Source organism: Cibotium barometz, chromosome 8 (genome assembly GCF_041138505.1).
Source record: "Cibotium barometz isolate CiBa-2024 chromosome 8, ASM4113850v1, whole genome shotgun sequence".
NCBI classification, from domain to species: Eukaryota; Viridiplantae; Streptophyta; class Polypodiopsida; order Cyatheales; family Cibotiaceae; genus Cibotium; species Cibotium barometz.
Genome location: NC_141053.1, coordinates 54,378,857 through 54,399,862, shown reverse-complemented (window position 1 = coordinate 54,399,862; position 21,006 = coordinate 54,378,857). Strand labels below are relative to the sequence as shown.

Below are 21,006 nucleotides of genomic sequence, written 5' to 3'. Positions count from 1 at the left end.
TCAGAGGTAGAAGCTTTGTTTGGTTGTGGTTGTTCCTTAGGGATTCTTGCCCACTGTCTAATAACATTGCCAGACTTTGCAAATTTTAAAAGCTTTGATTGCACCTCTTTACTTTCTTGAGCACTCCCAAACTAAGCATATTACATCTCTTCTTTCTTTGTCAAGTGAGTATCTTCACAATATACTGCATATAGAGTTGGGCTAAAGCAGTATCTATATTTGAGCATATATCTACTTGCCCTTGCCCTTAGGATCACTTGATGTTTACCCTTGATCCTTCTGAGAGTGTCTTAGCTTGCTGGCTCTAATGCTAAATAGGACCAAGAGCTCCATTTTCTCCGCCACTACTGTTGGATTCGCCTGCGCACCGGATTCCTCATTATGTTGTCGCTGAATGGAGCTTATCCGAGTGGCGTGCCATTTCAATATTTTTTTGAATTCTTTAATATATCTTGCATATAAGGTGTCCAGGAGTTCCTGAATGTGAACTTCATAGGTATCCACCTCGCTTGTGGGACAACTCATATACTTCTTGATCATCATTAGCTTCAAGAGCATTGACTTTGCTCTACAGGACTTGCGAGCTTGCCCGATCTGCCTTGGCTTAGGCCTCATGTTGTTGCATGACAAACATTTGCTGGCTCATGAGATGACTTTTCAGCTCAGCATTCATGTATTTTTGCTAGACTACCCCACCACTGCATCTGCACCATTACCTACTTGGCCTGTGAGATAGCTCTTTGTCCTAGAGCTCAATGATGTGAAAATGAACCTGCTCTGCCTCTCCAGAGTTTGTACCCTCTCCTGGAAGATGGAGAGATTTTGTAGATCTTCTTTCACAGCTCCTCTTTTGTTGATTCTATGCCAGTCTAAAGGACTATCATCATTCTTTTGGCATGCTTTTCACAGCTCCTCTTTTGTTGATTCTATGCCAGTCTGAAGGACTATCATTCTTTTGGCACACTAGGAAATATATTTGCAGGTATCTTGCAGCATGACTGGATCCACTTCCTCCATAGTGTCTGAAAAAGAAGAAACTGGGCCAGAGCTCCTCTTTGTAGTAGCCTAGATTGGAAAGTGCAAATCCTTCGTCGGATTCCTTCCAAGGTTGATCTTCCTGGGTTCCTTTTGAAACTTCCTCCTTCACTTGATTCTTCTTATTCTTTTTATCTTTGTGAAAAAATTCAAAGGCACCCCTAGCAGCAGTATTAGGATTTTGAATGTTCTCCAGAACTCCCAGATGCATGAACTAAATATACGGACCGATCTGGGTCTATGAATTTGGCCCAATACTATGGAGTTTTTCCTTCAATTTGTTGAAATAAAATGTGTGCCCATGCAATTGGTTTTCTTGCAGAGAAGCATAAAGATACAGGCCCACGGCCCTTCTGGACATCTATGTAACTTTATGTTTTAAAATAATCATCTCAATTAAAAATCTGAAGCGCAGCATGTTCGGAGTCTCTTTTATGATTGTTCAACTTGTACTCCTTTTCCGCACCCTTGGAGCCAAAGTAGAACTCCATGTCCTTATCATCTAAAGTTGGTGAAACCTCCACAACCCCTTCCAAAGGAAACCCGAAGACTTGAGAGACATATTCTACAGTAAATAAAGTATTGCTCAGAGTTGTTTTGACTATGTTGTTCTTATGTACCTCTAGCACAACTGCTCTAAAACATATGTGCTGAGCACTTGAGGATTCCACAACAACGAAGCGAATTCTAGTAGGCCCACCTTGTCCAACCAAACTCGGTTAAGGTTGAGATTAACTTCGAGAACTGTTGTGAGTTTCTCAAACTCAACCATGGCTGCGAATGGGCATTGTAAGCAAAGAAAGCAGTGAGAGCCAGTGTAGCGAGAGTAACGAAACAGAAGATAGTAAAAGAGCATAAATGAAAGATGAAAAGTGGGTGATGAAGACGTTAAAATGTGGTAGTGATATCTAAATGGCCAAAATATCTACACACGAATTCATGATGATGACAATAATGAAGGCGCATAACATTCGAAAAAGGACAGGGCGGTAAGGTGAACGAACTGAAGTAAAAGAAAGGCACTCCACAATGTGATAATGATAGCCCAATTTGGATATACATGAACCAATGCATGATAACGTGGACGAAGACACGTGATATGTGCATGACAAAAATAGTGTACACTAGAACAGATGACACTGGTTCTGGTAACTATCCAAAATAAGGCTTTAATCGAAAACCATTCATTGGTTTTGGTAGTTTCACACCATCTAGTGTCATTAATTCAAATGTGGCGGGGCTAAGTTTGGAAGATATTCGGCCATCCATTGTAACTTAACTTTACCCAGATGAAGACCCATTCTGGAATTGAGTAATAGGACCTACACATTACAGTCCATCATCATAGTGTACGTGTGTGCAAAGTACATCCACCAATTTTTGGCATACTGCCAGGGCAAGGAACCCATTAAATATAATGTCAACCATACATGATCATATAAAATGAAAACATAAAACCATGTATCAATGATCATGTCCCCACTCCACTGGCATATGGAGTGGATACATCATAGCCATAACACCGCCTATCCATGAAAAGATATGTCAATGACGCTCCAACATCTACATTATAGGCAAAAAAAAGCCTAATCACCATAAAGATATGTCGATAAGAACCTCTAATAATTGGTACATATAACAATGTCGATCCTCCAATAGCTAGGACACATGCCAAGAAAGGCACACCACTAAAAGAATAAGTCAATGAAGCACATGATGAAAGATCACCACCATAAAACCATGCCAAATAGGATCTAAGCGTCTGCCATCAAAGAGAATACAATCATACGAGAATGATCCACCAAAGGTACTAGAGCAAGAGTATATCTAAAGCATCATAATACTCAAACTCAGATACAACATCATAATAGATATCCTCATTAAAAAAATGATCATCATGATTATGATTCACATAAATATCTTCATGAAGAACATGTGTGTCACCAATCAAAGCGATATCATAAATCTACTCCTTCCTCCCTATGCGTTGCATAATAGCATAAGGATTACCCTCAAGAAAAATATCTCAAAGCTTGAGATCATCCTCATCAAAGAAAATAAACATGTAGAACCATAAATGTATGAATGCCAATAGCATAGAAAAACTCTTGTTGCAGCATATAATCCATAAGCATATGCATGAATAACCATCATATGAAAGAGAATATGAAAATATCCAGCATGTCTTGTCACCCATCATAGACAACAAAGTGAATATATCTTCTGTGAATATCTGTAAACCCACTTTTTCATGGATAGGCAAATGAGCCCCCATCATGCCTCACAAAATAATGGCATAAACCTTCCATCACATGGAAAAATCCATCAACCTAGATTCCATGATGCATAAAATCATGAATATCATCATGGATCACCATAGCATCATAAAAAATAATATCATGAGAAACAACATCATCATGATAATTGAGAGAGCAAAAGTTGTATAATCATTATCAACATGATCGGCATAAAGATCAATATTATGTGAAACTAGAAAATCCAGATTTATGACTGAAATATCCGGACTCTCTAGGTTATCCAAATCAACATCATCAACTCTGAAACTATCTGGAATACGATCAAGAATAAACTCGTACTCAACCATGAAAATATAATCATCTAGAACATCTCGCTTCGGATCTGGCACAACATCCAGATAGATATCCAGACTAAGCACTAGAATATTAAGAGAATCGAAAATAGATTCAAGATGAACCGCCATTGTACCATGCATAGACTCCAAGAAAGAAATATCTATGTATGGAGAAAGAGTCAAGATATCCGGATCCTCTAGATCATTATCCACATGAAGAACTCGATCACCAATAAATAGAGTGAAAGAGATTCATCATATCTGGATCAAGGCTAGCAAGAACTAGCTCCTTAACCATGGGAAATATCTGATGTGCAAAGCTAGGACTCCTCGTGGCCTTGTTGGCCTTCCTGATCCTCCCATGCACCCTCAACTCTCACCATATCCATCGCAACATCCTGGCTATCAAGGTCAACATCACTCTCATTATCTCTACTATCATTCTCATTATCCACCACTAAATCCTGACATATGTGCATCAGCTTCTTCAGAAGCTTTCTCTTTACCAAGATGTCATACAACCCATCCATCTTTGATTGCAATGCCTCCAAGAAACATAAGTGATAATGTGTGCTCTCCGCTCTTGGTCCATGCATATGAAACCATCCATGTGCTCTATCCAAAGATGCATGATAAGCTTCCAAGTTGACTTAGCCCTATGCATTGATCTATGTGATACGGCATGTGCAAGATCATCAAACTTCTCCAATGCTCATGAAAGGGGATGAACATGGATGAAGAGGACACTTAGGTTTGTCATGCTCTATCCAATCCAAGTGAACAATATTTGCTTCTATGCCCAACCTCCTTGTATGATGAACATGGACGAAGAGGACTCTTGGGTTTGTCATGCCCTCTCACCCCACAATAGGAGCATTTATTTTTCTTCTTCTTTTCCCCCATCAATTAAAAATGAATTTAATGACAAGAATGTAGGCTCCCATATACAACAATCTACACTGATGCAAGACTAAGCACACCTAAAGAGAGCTCCGTGCAATACCGAGATCCAAGTCGCATCCTAGACCCTCGTCATTACGTGCATAGAGAATTGAATGAAAAGCATCAATAAAAAGCATTAAGAGTTGTGTAATATAGTTGAATGAACAATGCACTAACTGAGAAAGGAGAGAGAATTTGTGTTGCATCCTTAGGGCCTCTGGGGTGCTCTTACTTTTATTTCTTCATCCACATGTCGGGATGTCAGTTCGGATCAGTGGATGCTGAAAGGGGTCCAAACTACGGATGGTATTCCTTCGTTCACCGTCAGACGATCTGACTAAGGAACGCTTTGTCTCTGACCAATCCTCCACTCCTACCTAGTTAAGAAATGAACATCAAAATTGGAGGGAGACTAGGACCTTCAACTGGATATCAAATCTAGTGACTTTAATCCACTACAGTCCACGACTCTGACCTTTGGACCCACTGGCTATTCTTAACTGTAGTTCCGCAAACCATTTTCGGGCTCTAGATCCTGTAGGCCGCTTGCTACAGTAGTCCACTTCGGACTGGATTCTGATACTGATTGTGGTCTACTCCTGCAATTCATGTACTATGCTTCGGATTGCAACTTCTAGGATTGGTTCTCCACCAAAGACTTGCTCAAAAAAAATGACTTTTTGGACATACTTTATGAATTTCCTATTGAGGCCAATATCTTGAAGGGATTGGAAGAGGAACGACCAGTCTATTCTATCATAGGCTTTATCAAAGTCTATTTTGAGGAAGATGTAGTTCTGACCAGAGTTTTCAGCATGCTCCATACCCTCCCAAAGACTAATGATAGCATCTAGAATATACCTTCCCTTTATAAAGCCCTTTTGCTCCTTGAGGATCCACTCATCCATATAGGGGTTGATTCTGCTAGTCAGGATATATGCTTCTTCCAAGGTGGCTGTCAATGGGTCTCTCACTGGTGCCTTTCCTCTGAGGAAATCTATAAGGCAAGGCTGTCCCCTGTCCCCTCTTCTTTTTGCTATTGTTGCGGATGCTCTAGGGTGGCTTGTTAACAAGGAGATAACTGATAATAATATCAAGGGTATTGAGATCCCCAACAGGGCTGATCCTTTATGCCTGCAGCTTTTTGCTGATGACACGAATGTGCTGCTCCGGAATGAAGTGCAGACTGCTACCCACTTTATGACCTGCCTGGACACCTTTTGCCTTGCCAGTGACTCGCAGATAAACCACTCCAAGACCAGCTTCAGAGTCTTTGAAGGGGTGCCCCCCCCTCGATCCTGTCCGCTGGTTGTAAGAGTATCCCGGATGGTGTTGTATTCAGACTTCTAGGAATCCCCATGGGCTTCAACATCTCTTCCAAAAAAAGGTGGGACTATGTGCTTGATAAACTCAAGAATCAGGTCAAGAAATGGAGTCACATCAACACAGGGGTGGCTTCAAGAGCCTTTGTCCTCAATCACTTCATTATCCCCTCTGTTGTTTACTTCCTGGCCTGTTGGAGACCCTCTGAGACCCAACTCCAATCCCTTAACTCGATCTTGGGGAATTATCTGTGGGGGGGATCTCTGGAAAGTAAGAGGATTAGCAAAGTAGCTTTTCAGTCATGTTGCTTGGAAAAAGAGCAAGGGGGTCTTGGCATCATCAACATTGGGTTGCTTGCTGAGAAGCTTGCAGCTAAATGGGTGCAAAGAGCCATCTTGTCTAATGATGTTTGGGCAGACTTACTCAAAAGGGATATTAATAAATTTTGGCTCAAAGGTAAAAGATCTTGGAAGGGTTTCTCTCTCAATGAAGTTTTGTTCTCAAAGGCCTATCTCTCCCCTATAGGCAGCAAACTGTGCTGTAGGATGTGGGAGTCGTGGATGAAATACAAAAAGCTCTTTTGTTTCCAAACCTTTACTAAGAGAGGTAGGTATGCCTATGCTGCTGACTCTGTGTGGTTTAGGCATCTCGTGTCTCCGATCTCCAATGAACAGGTCCAGACCAGTCTTTCTTGTTTCAAAGCTGGTATAAAGGTTTGGGGTGACTTATGTGACTCAACTGGCATGTTAAACAGGGAACAAATCTGTAATAAATTCATCTTGTCCCGTGGTGGAGTTGAGTTGGTCATTCAGAGGTGTAATGCTCTTAAGGTTTCCATTCCCCCGAGGTTGATTTGTGATTGTATTACCTTTTCTAAAGCCATCCGGTGGGGCGACTCCAGTAATCTTGTCAAGTTACCTAACACTTTTCATGCAAGAAATCTGATTCTTAAGCTCAATAAGAGATGGTCCTTGGCCTGGAACAAACATCAATGGGCCTTCCGATTTAAGCTTATTTGGGCCTTCGCTCATGAAAGAAAACACGCCATTTTGGCCTGGCTAGTCATGCACAAAGCAACCTGGACCCTTGAGAAGGCCCTGAAGTTTGGACATGGGAACGGCCTTTGTCCCTGCTGTAATACCAAGCTGGAAACTGTCCCCCATCTCTTCTTCTCTTGCCCAGACACTAAACAATTCTTGGATGTTCTGAACAATGCCTTTAAAAAATTTAGGAAAATCCCTTTGAGTTGGAAAGAAGTCCTCCTAGGAGAATGCCACTCTCTGGACCCCTTAACGTGGTAGTCCGTCAGAATTCTGTTTCTTTGGCATGTATGGAAGCAACGTAATGAAGCGCTATATGAAGTTAAAACTAATCACCACTTTTATCTTTTTCTTGACAGTGTACTCAAGCTAATCCATCAGCTTTAGCCGAGTGGTGTTCCCATGGAGGTGGACTGGTGGCAAGACCTACCTTGGAGGAAATGGAAGAGATTCCATGTCTCCTCGCATGGCCAAACAAAGCAAGCTATGATACAAGGGCTTCATCTGGAATGTCAAAGAAGGCTGCAGAATTCCGAGTACTACGTCCAGGCTTCAGAAAGCTTCTGTGGGGTTCTTTAAGCCCTCATGGCCTCAATCTTCTGCTCATGATATTTTACCAGCCTCTCGCCTGGAATAGAAGACAGTCAAGCTCCAACTGGGGCTGGCTGGCCACTGCCTAGTGCCTCAGTCTGTGCTTCAGGATTTGTCTGTCAAACGGGTATATCAGAGTTTTTATGCTTCAGTGTTTCTTGGCCTCAATCTTCTGCTCATTATGTTTAACCATCCTCTCTCCCGGAATAGAAGAGGGGCTGGCCGCCGAGTGCCTCATCAGGATTTGTCTTTCGAACTGATACATCAAAATTTTTCTACTACAGTGTCTCTGTTGTTCCTTTTACCTTTACTGTTGCTAGCTGGCCGAACTGTTCATGATATGATTTAGCACAGTTTCTGTTTTTGTTTCAGAGTTTTTACCCGTTTTTACCCCTTTTTCTGAAGGGTTCATCAGGTCATAGTGTCTCCCCATGGACCTTCCACATGGGATCTTGTAACCACATTTTTTTTAATATATTCCACCGTTTTAACTTTAAAAAAAAGACTTTTTCAACCCTTACAATTAAATGCAATGCTTAGACTTCACCCGGATTTAGACTTGAAAATCACTAAAAATATACAAATGTTAGGATTTATAACTAAAATGTACAAATTTTATCCCTTACAATTAAAGGCAACGTGAGATTCCAACTGGGATTTCTAAATTTCAGCCGAGAAAATTACACTACAAATCGGGTTATGTGAGCACTACACTAAAGTTTTTTAACCCTTAAAATTAAAGGTAATGCTTAGGCTTAATCAAGATTTAGACTTGAAAACCACTAAAAATCATACAAATGTTGGGATTTATAACTAAAATGTATAAATTTTATCCCTTAAAATTAAAGGCAATGTGAGATTCCAACTAGGATTTCTAAATTTAAGCCAGGAAAATTACACTACAAACCGGGTTATGTGAGCAGTGCACCAAAGTAGTACGGTGGGCCTCCATGTGGAAGATCAATTGCTTACAATGAATATCTATGTCGACTGCATCTTCTCAAATGTCCACTTCATCTTCTCAAATGTCCGGCTACAGTGGATCACAAACCGAGATGGGGGACGATTTTGGTGACATCTTCAACTCTGCCACACACAGCCTGATGACATTGGATGCTCTCTTAAGCCTTGGATATCATTTGAGTACTTGTCACTTTTATTCTTTAGATCTCAAGCTTGAATCATCCAACTCTCTACTTTGTGGAACACAAACTCCACCAGCGAGAGAGAGAGAGAGAGAGAGAGAGAGAGAGAGAGAGAGAGAGAGAGGTCACTACTCGTTATTACTTCACAGCACTCGTTTCATGACACTGTAAGATCACATTATAATGGTTTCACAGCACCCTAAGATCACACTGTATGATCTCACTTTTGATTTTTTGAAGAATCATCTCTGAATGAATTGACTAGTCTCTCAAGTCTTAGATATCATTTTTGAATTTCACTCTTTACCTTTAGATCTCAAGCTTGAACAGTTCAATTCTACTTTATAAACACTAAGTGTGGTACTCTCAATAATATTCTCTCTTTTAAATCGTTTCACTTTGCCTTTGTCTCACTTGTCTCAAGTTCATTGGTAGTTGAATGACTATTAATAGCTTTGCTAATTCACCACCCCACTAATCATTTCATCGCACTATAAGATGACTGTATGAACTTAAGATTCAATCATTTCATCGCACTATAAGATGGCCAGATGCACTCAAGTTCCAATCATTTCTCAATTCACTGCAAATGGTATACAAACCCAAAACACACACACTCCACCTGAGGTGTAGACAAAGTGCAAGTCTCGCTCAGTAAACATAATATTCTAGGAATAAGTTCTTGGAATATCATTGATAGATAAAATACCTCCATCTACATAAGGGAACCTCACAGCTTGCCAAAGGCCTTGACCATACCTAACCATCCTCCAAATGCCTGAGAAAGAGTCAGTGCTCGAGTCCCCCAACTCTAGAACCAATTTCACCAAATTGAGCATTATTAGATGCAGTGAATAAGGAATTAGAGGAAGTGTCTCCAATGGGTAAACACACTATTTTCTCCAAGCTGATATGCAATTCGTGCCCTTTAGAGGCACTGCCACATTTCCAATATGACTACAAGTCCTACGAGTGCATGTGAATATCGGCCAAGCCTTACAACCTTCTTATCCTTGGAAGTCCAAGTCCCAATAAGCTCTCTTTGTAAGTAATTTCTCAACTTGGGAGATACTTATCCGACAAGATGAATGGTAATTTAAGAACCCATATAGTAGAGCTAGAATCAGATCTAGTGAGTGTGTTGCTTCTATACCCAATACCAAAGGACTACCAAAAGTTCCCACGAACAAGTTAGACCACTATTTTGAAAGCAATGAAATGAATGTCGTGCTATATGTCATGCACAAAGGGAAGAAGGGTCACCACAACCTTGGATGATGGTTCTAGTGTCAGAATAATCACCAAAAGGACTACTGGGAGGTCTAGGGAAGCCCACCACTTATAGGAATGAACCTCAAGGTAAATCTTATCGATGAGAATACAAATAAACCATTTGGTGTTTGGGTTAAGCTTCCTTGAACTTCCACCACTCATTCATGGTGATGGATTTCTAGAGAAGAGGTTTATATACTATGATCCTCAAAAGGCCGTACACATGAGAGGCACATTTACATATGCAAAGGTAACCAAGACTTGATAATAGACTTGAAAATAGGGAAGACCAATGGTTTGAGGCATTCTCAACAATGGGTCCACCAACACAATCATTGGGACCGCTTCTAGGCAACATCTATAAAAGGTGACCAAGACTTGATAATAGACTTGAAAATAGAGAATATCAATGGTTTGAGGCATTCTCAGCAATGGATCCAACAGAATCATTTGGACCACTTCTGGGCAACATCTACAAAATTTTTCAACAAGTTGTTAGATAAAAAAGATTAGGACCAACACTTTAGCCATGGTGCAAGACTTTTGTGGTTAGCAATGTGGGACTTTTGGGGGTAGGTAGTGGGGAAGTAAGGTGAACTTGCTAAATTGTCTCAAGTGAACCAATAATAAGAAAAAAAATAAGAATAATGATAATAATGCATAGGGAAGCCCCTTACCACTCACCAGGCGACCGATATTTCCTCATCTGGGAGCCATTGATTAGGGGGAGCACCTTGCCGTCTAGGGTGGCTAGTTGAAGTGCTCCTCTAGGAAAAATGTCAACCAATTTGTCTTCTTCAAAAACTTACAAGTTCTAAACAAGGAACGAATCGTCGGGCACCCAAATCTAGTAAAAATGTTCTCTTAGAAGAATTTGGCCACTATGGCCGGCATTGTCACTGTGTTGTACCTCGTGGCCTTTTCCTCTACCCAATTGGTGGAATAATATATAGCCACAAGAATGTATAAAAAGATTCTTGAATGAGATTTTGCGAGTGATACGCCCCATAAAGTCTATGCCCCATCTCTGAAAGGGCTCCCACGGGGTGGAGATGTGCAGTGGAGAGAAATGCCTGCATGTGGGCTTGGGACGACACGATCTCTAGCACACATCACAGGAGCACACATGGTTCTTACAATCTATAAAAAGTGAAGGCCACTACAGCCTAGAGTGCATAATCTTCTTTGTTGTGATGTGCCCTGGAAAATGGCTACTACCAACTCGACCTTCGTCACATATAAGTTCACATCATGAGGGTTGATGCATGCAAAGAACCTCATCCCTCCCCATCTTGTAGAGTTGACCCATGATGAATTGGTATGATCGGCTCTTGATGAGAAGTCTATGCTTCTCTTTGGGGCTCATTGATTTAGGGAATTGGGCCATGTTGTCAATAGCACCATAATATCCTTACACTAAGTGGGAGTGGCAACTATAGCAAACAACATGTTGTTTGAAAGGTCATCACAAATGGCAAAAGGAGGGGCAAAGAAGGCTCCCCAATAGTTACTCTTGAAAGATGATCGGCCATCACATGCTCTTTCCTCAACGGCACCATAATATTGAAGTTAAACTCTTTAAAATGAAATAGCAACCTCTAGATGTGCGACTCATCCCACTTGAGATACTTCAAGGCCTAATGATTAGTAATTACCACAAAATGGGTGCCAATAAATAATGAAAAATTTTATAAAGGGCATAAAACAATAGCATAACTGTCCCTCTCGATAGTGGAGTAATTACGCTCAGCTCGATTGAGTTGATGTGGCTAGCATAGTGCATAGGCCAGTCCATCTTGAGGGTGTCATCTAGCTGAGCACATCTTGTTGAGCACTGCTATGTGTGAACATGAAAAATGATACACCGATTCGGGGTAATGAGCACTGGAGCATACCAATATGTGCTTGAGTATGGAAAAGCATTTCTCCTAATCCACCACCCATTGAAATGGATCCTTATGAAGAAGCCAAGTGAGAGAGAAGGAGACATTGGCATACATCCTCATAAATTGGCATTGATATAGCTAGTATGCCCAAGAAGCTCTTATACCCCTTTGGAATTAGTGGTAATCAAGGGATAACAAGGATCTTCTCTGGTGGGGGTTAAGGGGATAGAGCCCCTCTTGTGAAATCACAAGGACTAAGAGAGCTACATGTGTGACCAAGAAATGACACTTGAAGGGATTGAGTCGAAGACCCGAGAGGAAAGAGGAGACCAATAAGAAGTGCCCCAAACACCATCTCCTTGGGCATACCCTTTGGTCCCTGAAAAATCATCCAAGAAAATTCTCAAAAAAATCATTAAGATATTCCTTGAATATCTTTGTGGCTATATTCTAGAAAGACACTAGGGCATTGCACAACCCAAAGGGCATCATCACATAGGCATATGCGCCCCACTCTGTGGTGGCAAATGTTGTTTTTAGTTGGTCGGGCAGATCTATGGCTACCTAATTGTACCCACTAAATCCATCCATGAAAGAGTATAGAACATGGCCTACCACATCTTCTAGGACTCCCTGGATCAATGGGAGAGGGAAGGAATCCTTGATGCTGCTTTGATTGAGTGGCCGGATGTCCACACATATGCGAATCTTGTTAGTCTTCTTCTTGGGGATGACTACTATGAGAGAAATCCATTTGAAGTGCTCAATGGGGACAATGATGCCAACCTCCTCTATCTTCTCCATCTCCTTCTTCACTAATTCTAAGTATTTGGGGTTCATGCGACAAATCCCCTTTCTTATCGCTCCTCTCCTTAAGTGGTATCCTATGGGTGCGTACGTGAGGTCGATGCCAGAGAGGTCATTCTAAATCCATGCAAAAACTCCTCAATGTTGGAAGAAGCAAGATTTGAGCCGCTCTAGTGTGGTTGCATCCTCCCGCACCCATGCCGCCACCACGACTAGATAGGGATCCTCCTTGGTGCCTAAATTTAAATTGAGTTCCTTAACCTTAACTTGGTAAGTCATGGGTGCAGCCGCTGCTCCAGCCTCATGAGGAGAAAGGGGATCCTCCTCGATGCCTAAATTGAGTTTCTTAACCTTATCTTGATAAGAGGTGGGAGCAGCCCATGCTCCAGCCTCATGAGGAGAAAGGGGATCATGGACTAGCCGCGTCTTAAGAGGGAAATCCTTGGTGAGCCGCTGAGCTCTTCTAGCCGCCATGCTAAGGGAGACTCCTCCACTGGCAAAGCTTCCTCCTTGAACTTGCAATGTGTTGTTTGTTCCTCTATCCGACTGCAAAGGAGCAAGGTAGGGAGTAGGGTGTGATGACTCTGCTTGTTCTACTGCCTCTTCAAGGCTCACCAATCGAGTACAATGGTGATAATTGATCACTTCTACCAGTTCTTATGGGCCAAGGGAGTGGGGAGGCCAATGTGCTCAAAGATGAGGTCTAGTCCACCATGAGAGTTTTTGCCCAATCCACCAAATTCACCAATTTTTCTCCATCATCAGCCTTCTCTTGAGTGGGGAGCTCAGTGATCTCCACCCTATTAATTCTATAAGGGCTCAACATCTTCCTCTTCAAGGCCAAAGGGTCCCATGTGTCATCTAAAAACACATCACCCCATTCTCCCTAAAATAATTCATTACCTATCTAGGCTAAAATTATGTCGTGTAAAGGGAAGCTCCACTAGACACTTGATATGCCCCTTTTCTAATGACAAGAGTACATGTCTCCCATTGGGACTTGCAAGTTGTCCCATCCCCATTCCTGGATTACCTAAGCCAATCTTAGCCATGGTCTTCCATTAGCATAGTGTAGGCAACGCCGGTGGGAGATCCAACACCACAAAAGCCTTGTTAATTAGATACTTCAAGGTCTGATGATTAGTAATCACCAGAGAAGGAGACTTTGGCATACATCCTCACAAATTGGCATTGATGTAGCTAGTATGCCCAAGAAGCTCTTGTACCCCTTTAGAATTAGTACGAGATGGCAATCGAGGGATAACAAGGATCTTCTGGTGGTGGGGGGTCAAGGGATAGAGCCCCTCTTGTGAAATCACAAGGGCTAAGAGAGCTCCATTTTCTACCAATAAATGACACTTGAAGGGATTGAGTCGGAGACTTGAGAGGATGGCAAGACCAATAAGAAGTGCCCCAAACACCATCTCCTTGGGCATACCCTTGGTCCCTGAAAAAATCATCCAAGAAAATTCTCAAATAAGGCCTTTGTAGGCAAGGACGAGTTTGCCAAACAAGGAAATTAGGTTTCTTCTTGCTCCAATGTCTAATGGAGCAAGTTTGGCTATACTCTTTTTGATGGTAGAAAATTCTAAGCAAATCCTTACGGGCTTCACCACTTCTTCTTCGTCATTAGTGTCTATAATAGCCATGTGGACACATAGAATACCTCTCCACTATTTAGCTTTCTCATCGCGATCCTTGGCTGCTCATCAAGTCTCTTTTTTCATTTCTATTTCCTCCTTTTTTGTGTCCTCAACTTGCTGGATGGATTTGAGTTGTTCATAGTAGAGAGATCCATAAAACTTTCTAAGTTTACTTCCGTTTAGGAATCCTTCTATTTGGACCCCGTCCAAACAACTTCTCCTCAAATCAACTCATAGATTCTAAAAGAACCCATCCCTCTGAGCTTGAGTTTTTGTTTGTTTTTCTTGAGGTTACAAAGCATGACCAAGTCTCATACTTAGAACCTCTTGTTTTTTATTTTCAAATCGAACCATCTTTTTCTTCTTTTGTTTTCAACATACACAACCAATAATGAGTGCAACCTGGCCTTATCTATTTTTTCAAGTTCTATGTCATTGAAAGAACTCATGGCCAATCCATTCCATTTGTTTTTTGCTATATCAAAGTTGGAATCATATTCTTTATTGGAAAATTGTATCTAGTCCGAACATCAAATTATAATGCATAGTACATTTTGTAAGCGATTCGAAATGCCCATAATGTTAATGAAAGCTTTTCTTTCTAGGATGTCCTAGAAGCTTTAACTATTTTCTTGAGCGCTGCATATAAGGCCTTATTTGTGCTCTCAACTTGTCCATTTGTCTACAAATAATAAGGGGTAGACTTATGGTTTGGACAACTATAAATTCTTCTAGAAGAAACTCCTCCACATCACTTAAGAAATGAGTCCCTCGATTTGTTATGAGTTCCGAGGGAACATCTAAAGCTTGTGATAACGTTCTCATAGAGTTACTTAACAGTCAACCTTAATTGTGACCTTGGCCTTGGCTTATTTGGTTACATAGTATATAGCCATGATGATATATCACACTCGTGTGTTTTTGATGCACGAGTAAAGGATCCAACAAAATCCATTTCTCACTTAGCAAACAATCTGGCATACATGATTGGTTCTAAGGACATCATGTTTCTTTGTTGTGGTATTGTTATGCGAGCATAAAAAAGGATTATCTTCTCCTAAACTAGGTCTTATTGTTCCTTGTTAAAGATACCATGCAAGTTATCATATTAAGAGTAATGTTCAATCACTACTCTTTTAAAGTGGAATAGCTAAGAGTATTGTTTAATCACAATAGTTGCTCTATTAAAGTGGAATAACTGAGTGGGTGAGTTAAAGAATAATGAAAATGAATATATCAAAGTACTATGAGGATTTCTTTTTTTCATGAAATGCATAGTGAAAACTTTAAAATCGTCTCAAAATATTACAATGATGTCTTCACACAATTATCATATATAGTAAAACTAAATAAGGATTGAAATCAAAGTCAACCAATAAGATTAGCGAGGATAGCAAGGATGTTCACACATGACGAATCTAAGTGACGAGTCTAAGACCTAACCAAGCCTGTCTCAAATTCTTCCGTTTAGCTTGAGTGAGGTCAAGATCAATGACCTTGGGACAAACAAGCTCACTAGTGAGAGATCATCCAATAAAACGATCTATGCATAGAAAAACTCATATTGAAAATATTTTTGATTATAAAAGTGTTACTTTCATCAAAATTGATTTTTACGCATAAAGATACATAAAAGATTTTTTTTATTATATAAGTGTTACTTTCATTAGAATTGAATTTGATGCATAAAATTTTTTTTTATAAAAGCGTTACTTTCATCAAATTTTGAATTTATGCATAAAAAGATGCATTAAAAATTTTATTTTTATTTCAAAAGAGTTATTCTCATCAATTTTGATTTTATGCATAGAAAGATGCATTAAAAAATTTATTGCTCCTTGGCTCGATAGACTTCATAATCCAAGCACTGAGACATAAAACAAGAATAAGGAGCATGATGACCAACGTATTGACTTACGGTAGGGTAAGCCAAATGAGTCCAATGCTTTCCATTTTCCAACTTACATGATAATTGATGATTGAAAGTTCTTATAAGAGCCTTCCATAAGCATGTACAAAATGTAACATACTTGTTTTGATTTTCTCTACTAGCCTGAGGTTGGATGCAAGCTCACTAGTGAGAGGCCCTCAAGCAAACAAGAATAAGAGGAGCGTGGTCACCATCGTGCTAACGTACGATTGGGTGGGACAGACAATGCTTTTCTTTTTCCAACTTATACGATGATGGATGATTGAAAGTTCTTATAAGAACCTTCCATAAGCACGTACAAAATACAGCGTACTTTTGTTTTGATTTTCCCTACTTGGTTGGATTCTCTTGTGCGATGAGAATGAATGGAATCGATGCTACTTCAGTTTTCGAAATTGTGTGCATGCGAGTTCTTATGCTGTGTACCCTCTTGGGCTCGGTACAAAATTCCGAGACCCAAGCGGAGCACACATGCCAAGTGGTTGTAAACCCAAAGGCAAATGGGTCAATGCCTCACTCCGCTGAAGAGGAGAATAATTCACTTATTACAAGGCCATCGTCATTAAAGCACAAATGTGTAGTACTCTTGAATATGAAATTTAACTAAATTGCCATTCGTTAAAGAAAAAAATCCACATTTTTACTCTACGCAGAGACTCACGGCTTTTCATGAGTTTATCCCCCCAAAAAATGAGGCCATCAATAAAATGCCACGTTGCATGTCAATAGATGACACTTATGATTTCTCCTACCATTTTTCCAGGTCATTGGAGTTTCCAGCATTGTCTAGTGAAGTACTTGTTGGCTGGTGTAGCAAAATGACCATTAGAACTACCACTCCTTGGTTGAAAATGATGATCACATATGTAATGGGATAAAACAAAGCCCATTGAAAGAAGTATTTCATCCACATGCAAACACCTACCATGTGTAACTGGTAAGGGAAAAGCCAACTGTAATATAGCATTTTATCCCATATTCATCCATATGAATATGCCCACAAGGCTGAACCTTGCCTAGTTCACGTGACACAGGTGTGCTGTCAAACCAAACATTTAACCAACGTGGGAAAGAAACACCGTAGATGAAGCAATTTTGGAAAAAATTTATTTCTCTTCCAAACAGGAAAAAATGTACTCTTAGCCGTTTAATGATACACTCATGAGATGCACCAACCTTTCAATAAAATCATCAGAGTCTCTTCATACCGATTGCTATTTACTTGATGCCAGGAAATGATGGCCGGATTGCAATGAGCGGGTCACCATAACCCACAGGCTCTGCACACACACACACACACACACACACACAGTTAATTTCTGCTAATTACAGACTCCAAATCAAACACAAAATAAAGTGTTGCCAGAATTATTAAAAAAATCATTCAGCCTCAATGTTTTCCCTTAGATCCTCACCTCCATCTTTACATAAAATCTTCACAACTTCCCCAGAATTTTCAGCCTGCATGTTTCAAAGACTGGATTTAAACACTACATAAGATCAACAAATCTAAATTAAAAACAAAACAGAATTAGATCAATTAATCGTGCATTTCAAAAACTGTAGGAGCAACACAACCGACAATTATAATTCAAGGAATCAAGACATTGACAACCTTTTTAAAAAATCCACCAAAAAAAAAACATATCAAACAGATGTATATGCATGCCCACACAAGTACATGCATGCACTCACCTGGTACATGCACACATGCAGGTAAACAAATGCTCACACAATGTTGAGGCACACACTTCTAGATTGTTTGACAAGAGTGGTTGGCTCTTTGTCCTCAATCTTCCTGCACATGGTGCATGAGGATGTCATGCAGCCATACTCCATGGAGCTGAATTGCCATGCCGAGAAGCCCACCCTCAGGCTGGAGGGGGCTGTGGGGACCATGAGGGCTGAGGGTGGTGCCACATAAGAGGGCAAGTGGGCAAGCAGTCGGAGGGGAACAGGGGGCAGACATGTCCCTTGAGGGAGTACCTGAATGAAAACAGAAAAGGGAGGCCGGGAAAGGGGGGGGGGGAGTTGGGGGGGAGTGGAGGCATATACAGAATGCAGGTTGAATACAGGGGGTACAAAGAGGTTCACTAAATCATCAAAGAGTTGCAGATAAACAGCCCTACGAGAAAACCAATCTCCCAATTATACCTCAACAGGTTGCTGTGTCCCAAGCTGTTCCACATAGCAGACCACTTGACCTTTTTTAACAATTTGACCCTGCAAGTGCAAAGATATCATCACTGCATTAAAAGAACTCAAGAATCTCAACATGGGCACACATGCACACATAGCACATGAATACTACTCTACATTGGGCCAACTTTTCGCAGTATAGAAGGCACATACTAATGCCATACGTGCTTTACATGTACTGAATCCGTACCTCCTCGCACAATGGGCGACCACTTTTTCCTTTCACCATGCGGGACCTCCAGAACAAGCCCACCTGGACACAAACTTACTGCGTCAGTGCTCGCAATCACAAGACTGAGGTAGCACAAAAAATTCCCCACCCGATTGATTTGGCATGTTGCAGCGACATTCCCACCCCATAAATCTCGCAATAAACAAACCATAATTATCTAGAATTCCGGAACGGTAATGACTCTGGCAAAGAAGCTACCTTGGGGGAGGTCACAAAAAGCAGCCCTTCATCTGCTGCCGCTTCCAAAAGCCCAAACCTTGAGCCCCATTTTGAGGCAGGACTTGCTAGTAGTGCTGCAGCTGATACCAAGGGGGACTTTGGCGCTGGTGGAGCAGCAATTGGAGCTGAGGTCACTGGTGCCACTGACTCCACCATAGGCTTGCTAGGTACAGGTGGCGCCACAGGCACAGCTGAAGCCGACCCCTTTAATTTCCCAACGTCCCTCTTCATATGCAGCTTGAAAGAACCCACCTAGACACGCCAGATCACACAGAGTATTAACATGCAAACCTGTATGCTTGGAATGTTTGGCCAAACAAACTTTGTGGAGAACTGAGTACTTCAAGTCCCAACCTTGAGCTCCAGCTCTGCAATACTTGTCTCATCACAGACCTCCATGAGTAAGGATTGAACCTGGCAAAGTGTGTGAATAGTTATAGTCTATCCTAGATATAGAGATTTATGATCTCGACAATGCATGTAAGCATAGAAGCTTACCTCAAAAGAACTGGGGGAAAGCAAGGTATTGTTCTCCTTCGATTCTGGCTCCTTTTCTACTTCACTTATTTCTGCTCAAAATGCAGACCAGTCCAAAAATGAGTGCACTTATAATTAAGGGCACTGACATAGCTCAAGAGGCGGCGGACATGCATGCTTGGGAACGGAGCGAGGGCGATGTAATGAACGAGACGATTAGGAACTTACTCTCGGAAGTAGAAACAGCAGCAGCATGGTTGGTCTTAGCGGATCTGCAAATGGCAGACTGCAGGTGGAAAGGGGGTCGCTGCTGCAAAGGTGAGCCAGTGTTGAAAGCGGATCTGACGGACAACCCAGGCATTGAGCATAGAGATGAATTGTCTGCAAGTACAAAAAACAGAGAGACGCGAATACTGATCCTCTCCATTTCTAGGGTTTTCTTGTTCCAAAACCCCAAACTGTTGAATGCATGCAATTCTGCATTTCTTTTCTGATCGATTTTTCCCTTAGATGGTTATTTTACAGAACACCTAAAATATTAAAATTAAGAAAACCTCAAAATCGCACAGAAAACCTTTATACGTTTACAAGTGGAGAGGAATAGCAGTCATCTTGTTGCATTTTGTGCATGCGGGAATCCCTTTTCTCTTTTTCTGCTAACTATTAATCGCAACCCCAAAATTCAATAGCAAAAACGCCGGGAGGAGGGGCGGGGGGGGAGGAAATGAAATTGCTACTCTTTTCTGTATGGTTTCTCTGAGAAATGAACGTATTGAAGGAAATTTCTGCAGGCTTTTGCTGGGTTTTTCCCTCAAATAGAACAAGATAACACTTGCCCATTAATCTCAGTTGATATTCTTTGAAGGGGGATCAAATGGGTCTTTAAGGGTTTGCTTAGGGTTATCTGCAGTAGTCCATTGTCTCTGAGAGGTCGACTAGGCAGACAAAGTTTTCCAACTTAAAACAAGCGATTTTTTGAATCAGTTTTAAGAATAAAAAAGAGGGGGGGAAGAGGGTTACTTGGAGCTGCCACAACAGCGATGACGGGGCAGAGGGACTCCATGGCCAAAGAGGCTATAAAGCTTTCCTTCGGCTGGGTGCTTCTGTAGTAGAGCTGATTTTCTTCTTCTTATTTGAGTGAAGAGAAGATGAAGAAGAAAAGACGAAGAGAGGTGTGGAGGGTTTTTCTCCTTTTCTCACAGACTTTTGCTTCCCCTTCATTGGGACTCATATTTGAGACAATCCCCTCCCAACCTTTCACTACCAACCTCTTCCCTCACCTATCCAATGGTACTACAGCCTTGGTATGGTGTGCATAAGTCAATGAATGGTTCACTCTTGAACATGGTTGTAGAAGTACTTGCCATGGTTACTTGCCACCATGGTGGTGTACCCATGTTGCCTATATGCAAGTCTTGAATACAAAGCTTAGCCCAGCCTTTAGACTCACATCATCTCACCGAGAGAAAAAAAACATGGTGGTACATACATGTCAGTGGGCCACTCTCGAATGGTGCAAGCGCTTTCGTTATAGTACATATAGGTCACTCTTCAAATAGGATGCAAAGCTCCACTCTTCAATATCTCAATGTGTCACTCTTCAATATGGTGGTTGGAACAATGCTGACCCCTAATCTTCAAAACCGTTCTAGGCTCCATCCCATATATCCCA

At 41.2% G+C, this 21,006-nt stretch overlaps 1 protein-coding gene across 3 annotated transcripts; it reads right to left on the bottom strand.

Annotated features, from left to right (window-relative positions):
* Positions 1-2,564: 2,564 nt before the first annotated feature.
* Positions 2,565-20,638, bottom strand: LOC147636419 (uncharacterized). Of its 3 annotated transcripts, none has more exons than XM_086801858.1 (10): positions 20,355-20,637; positions 19,563-19,715; positions 19,356-19,426; positions 19,212-19,271; positions 18,837-19,109; positions 18,597-18,659; positions 18,362-18,430; positions 17,623-17,668; positions 17,384-17,487; positions 2,565-2,598 (listed from the first exon to the last, which is right to left on the bottom strand). In XM_086801858.1, exons 1-9 carry the CDS (start codon positions 20,395-20,397, stop codon positions 17,426-17,428), a joined length of 840 nt encoding a protein of 279 aa, XP_086657984.1. In that variant the 5' UTR covers positions 20,398-20,637; the 3' UTR covers positions 2,565-2,598; positions 17,384-17,425. The 3 variants fall into 3 exon arrangements, with proteins under 3 accessions (XP_086657984.1, XP_086657985.1, XP_086657983.1); XM_086801859.1 differs by lacking the exon at positions 2,565-2,598 and adding an exon at positions 16,801-17,246 and having other exon boundaries at positions 17,416-17,487; positions 20,355-20,638; XM_086801857.1 differs by lacking the exon at positions 2,565-2,598 and adding an exon at positions 16,801-17,246 and having other exon boundaries at positions 20,355-20,636.
* Positions 20,639-21,006: the final 368 nt, after the last annotated feature.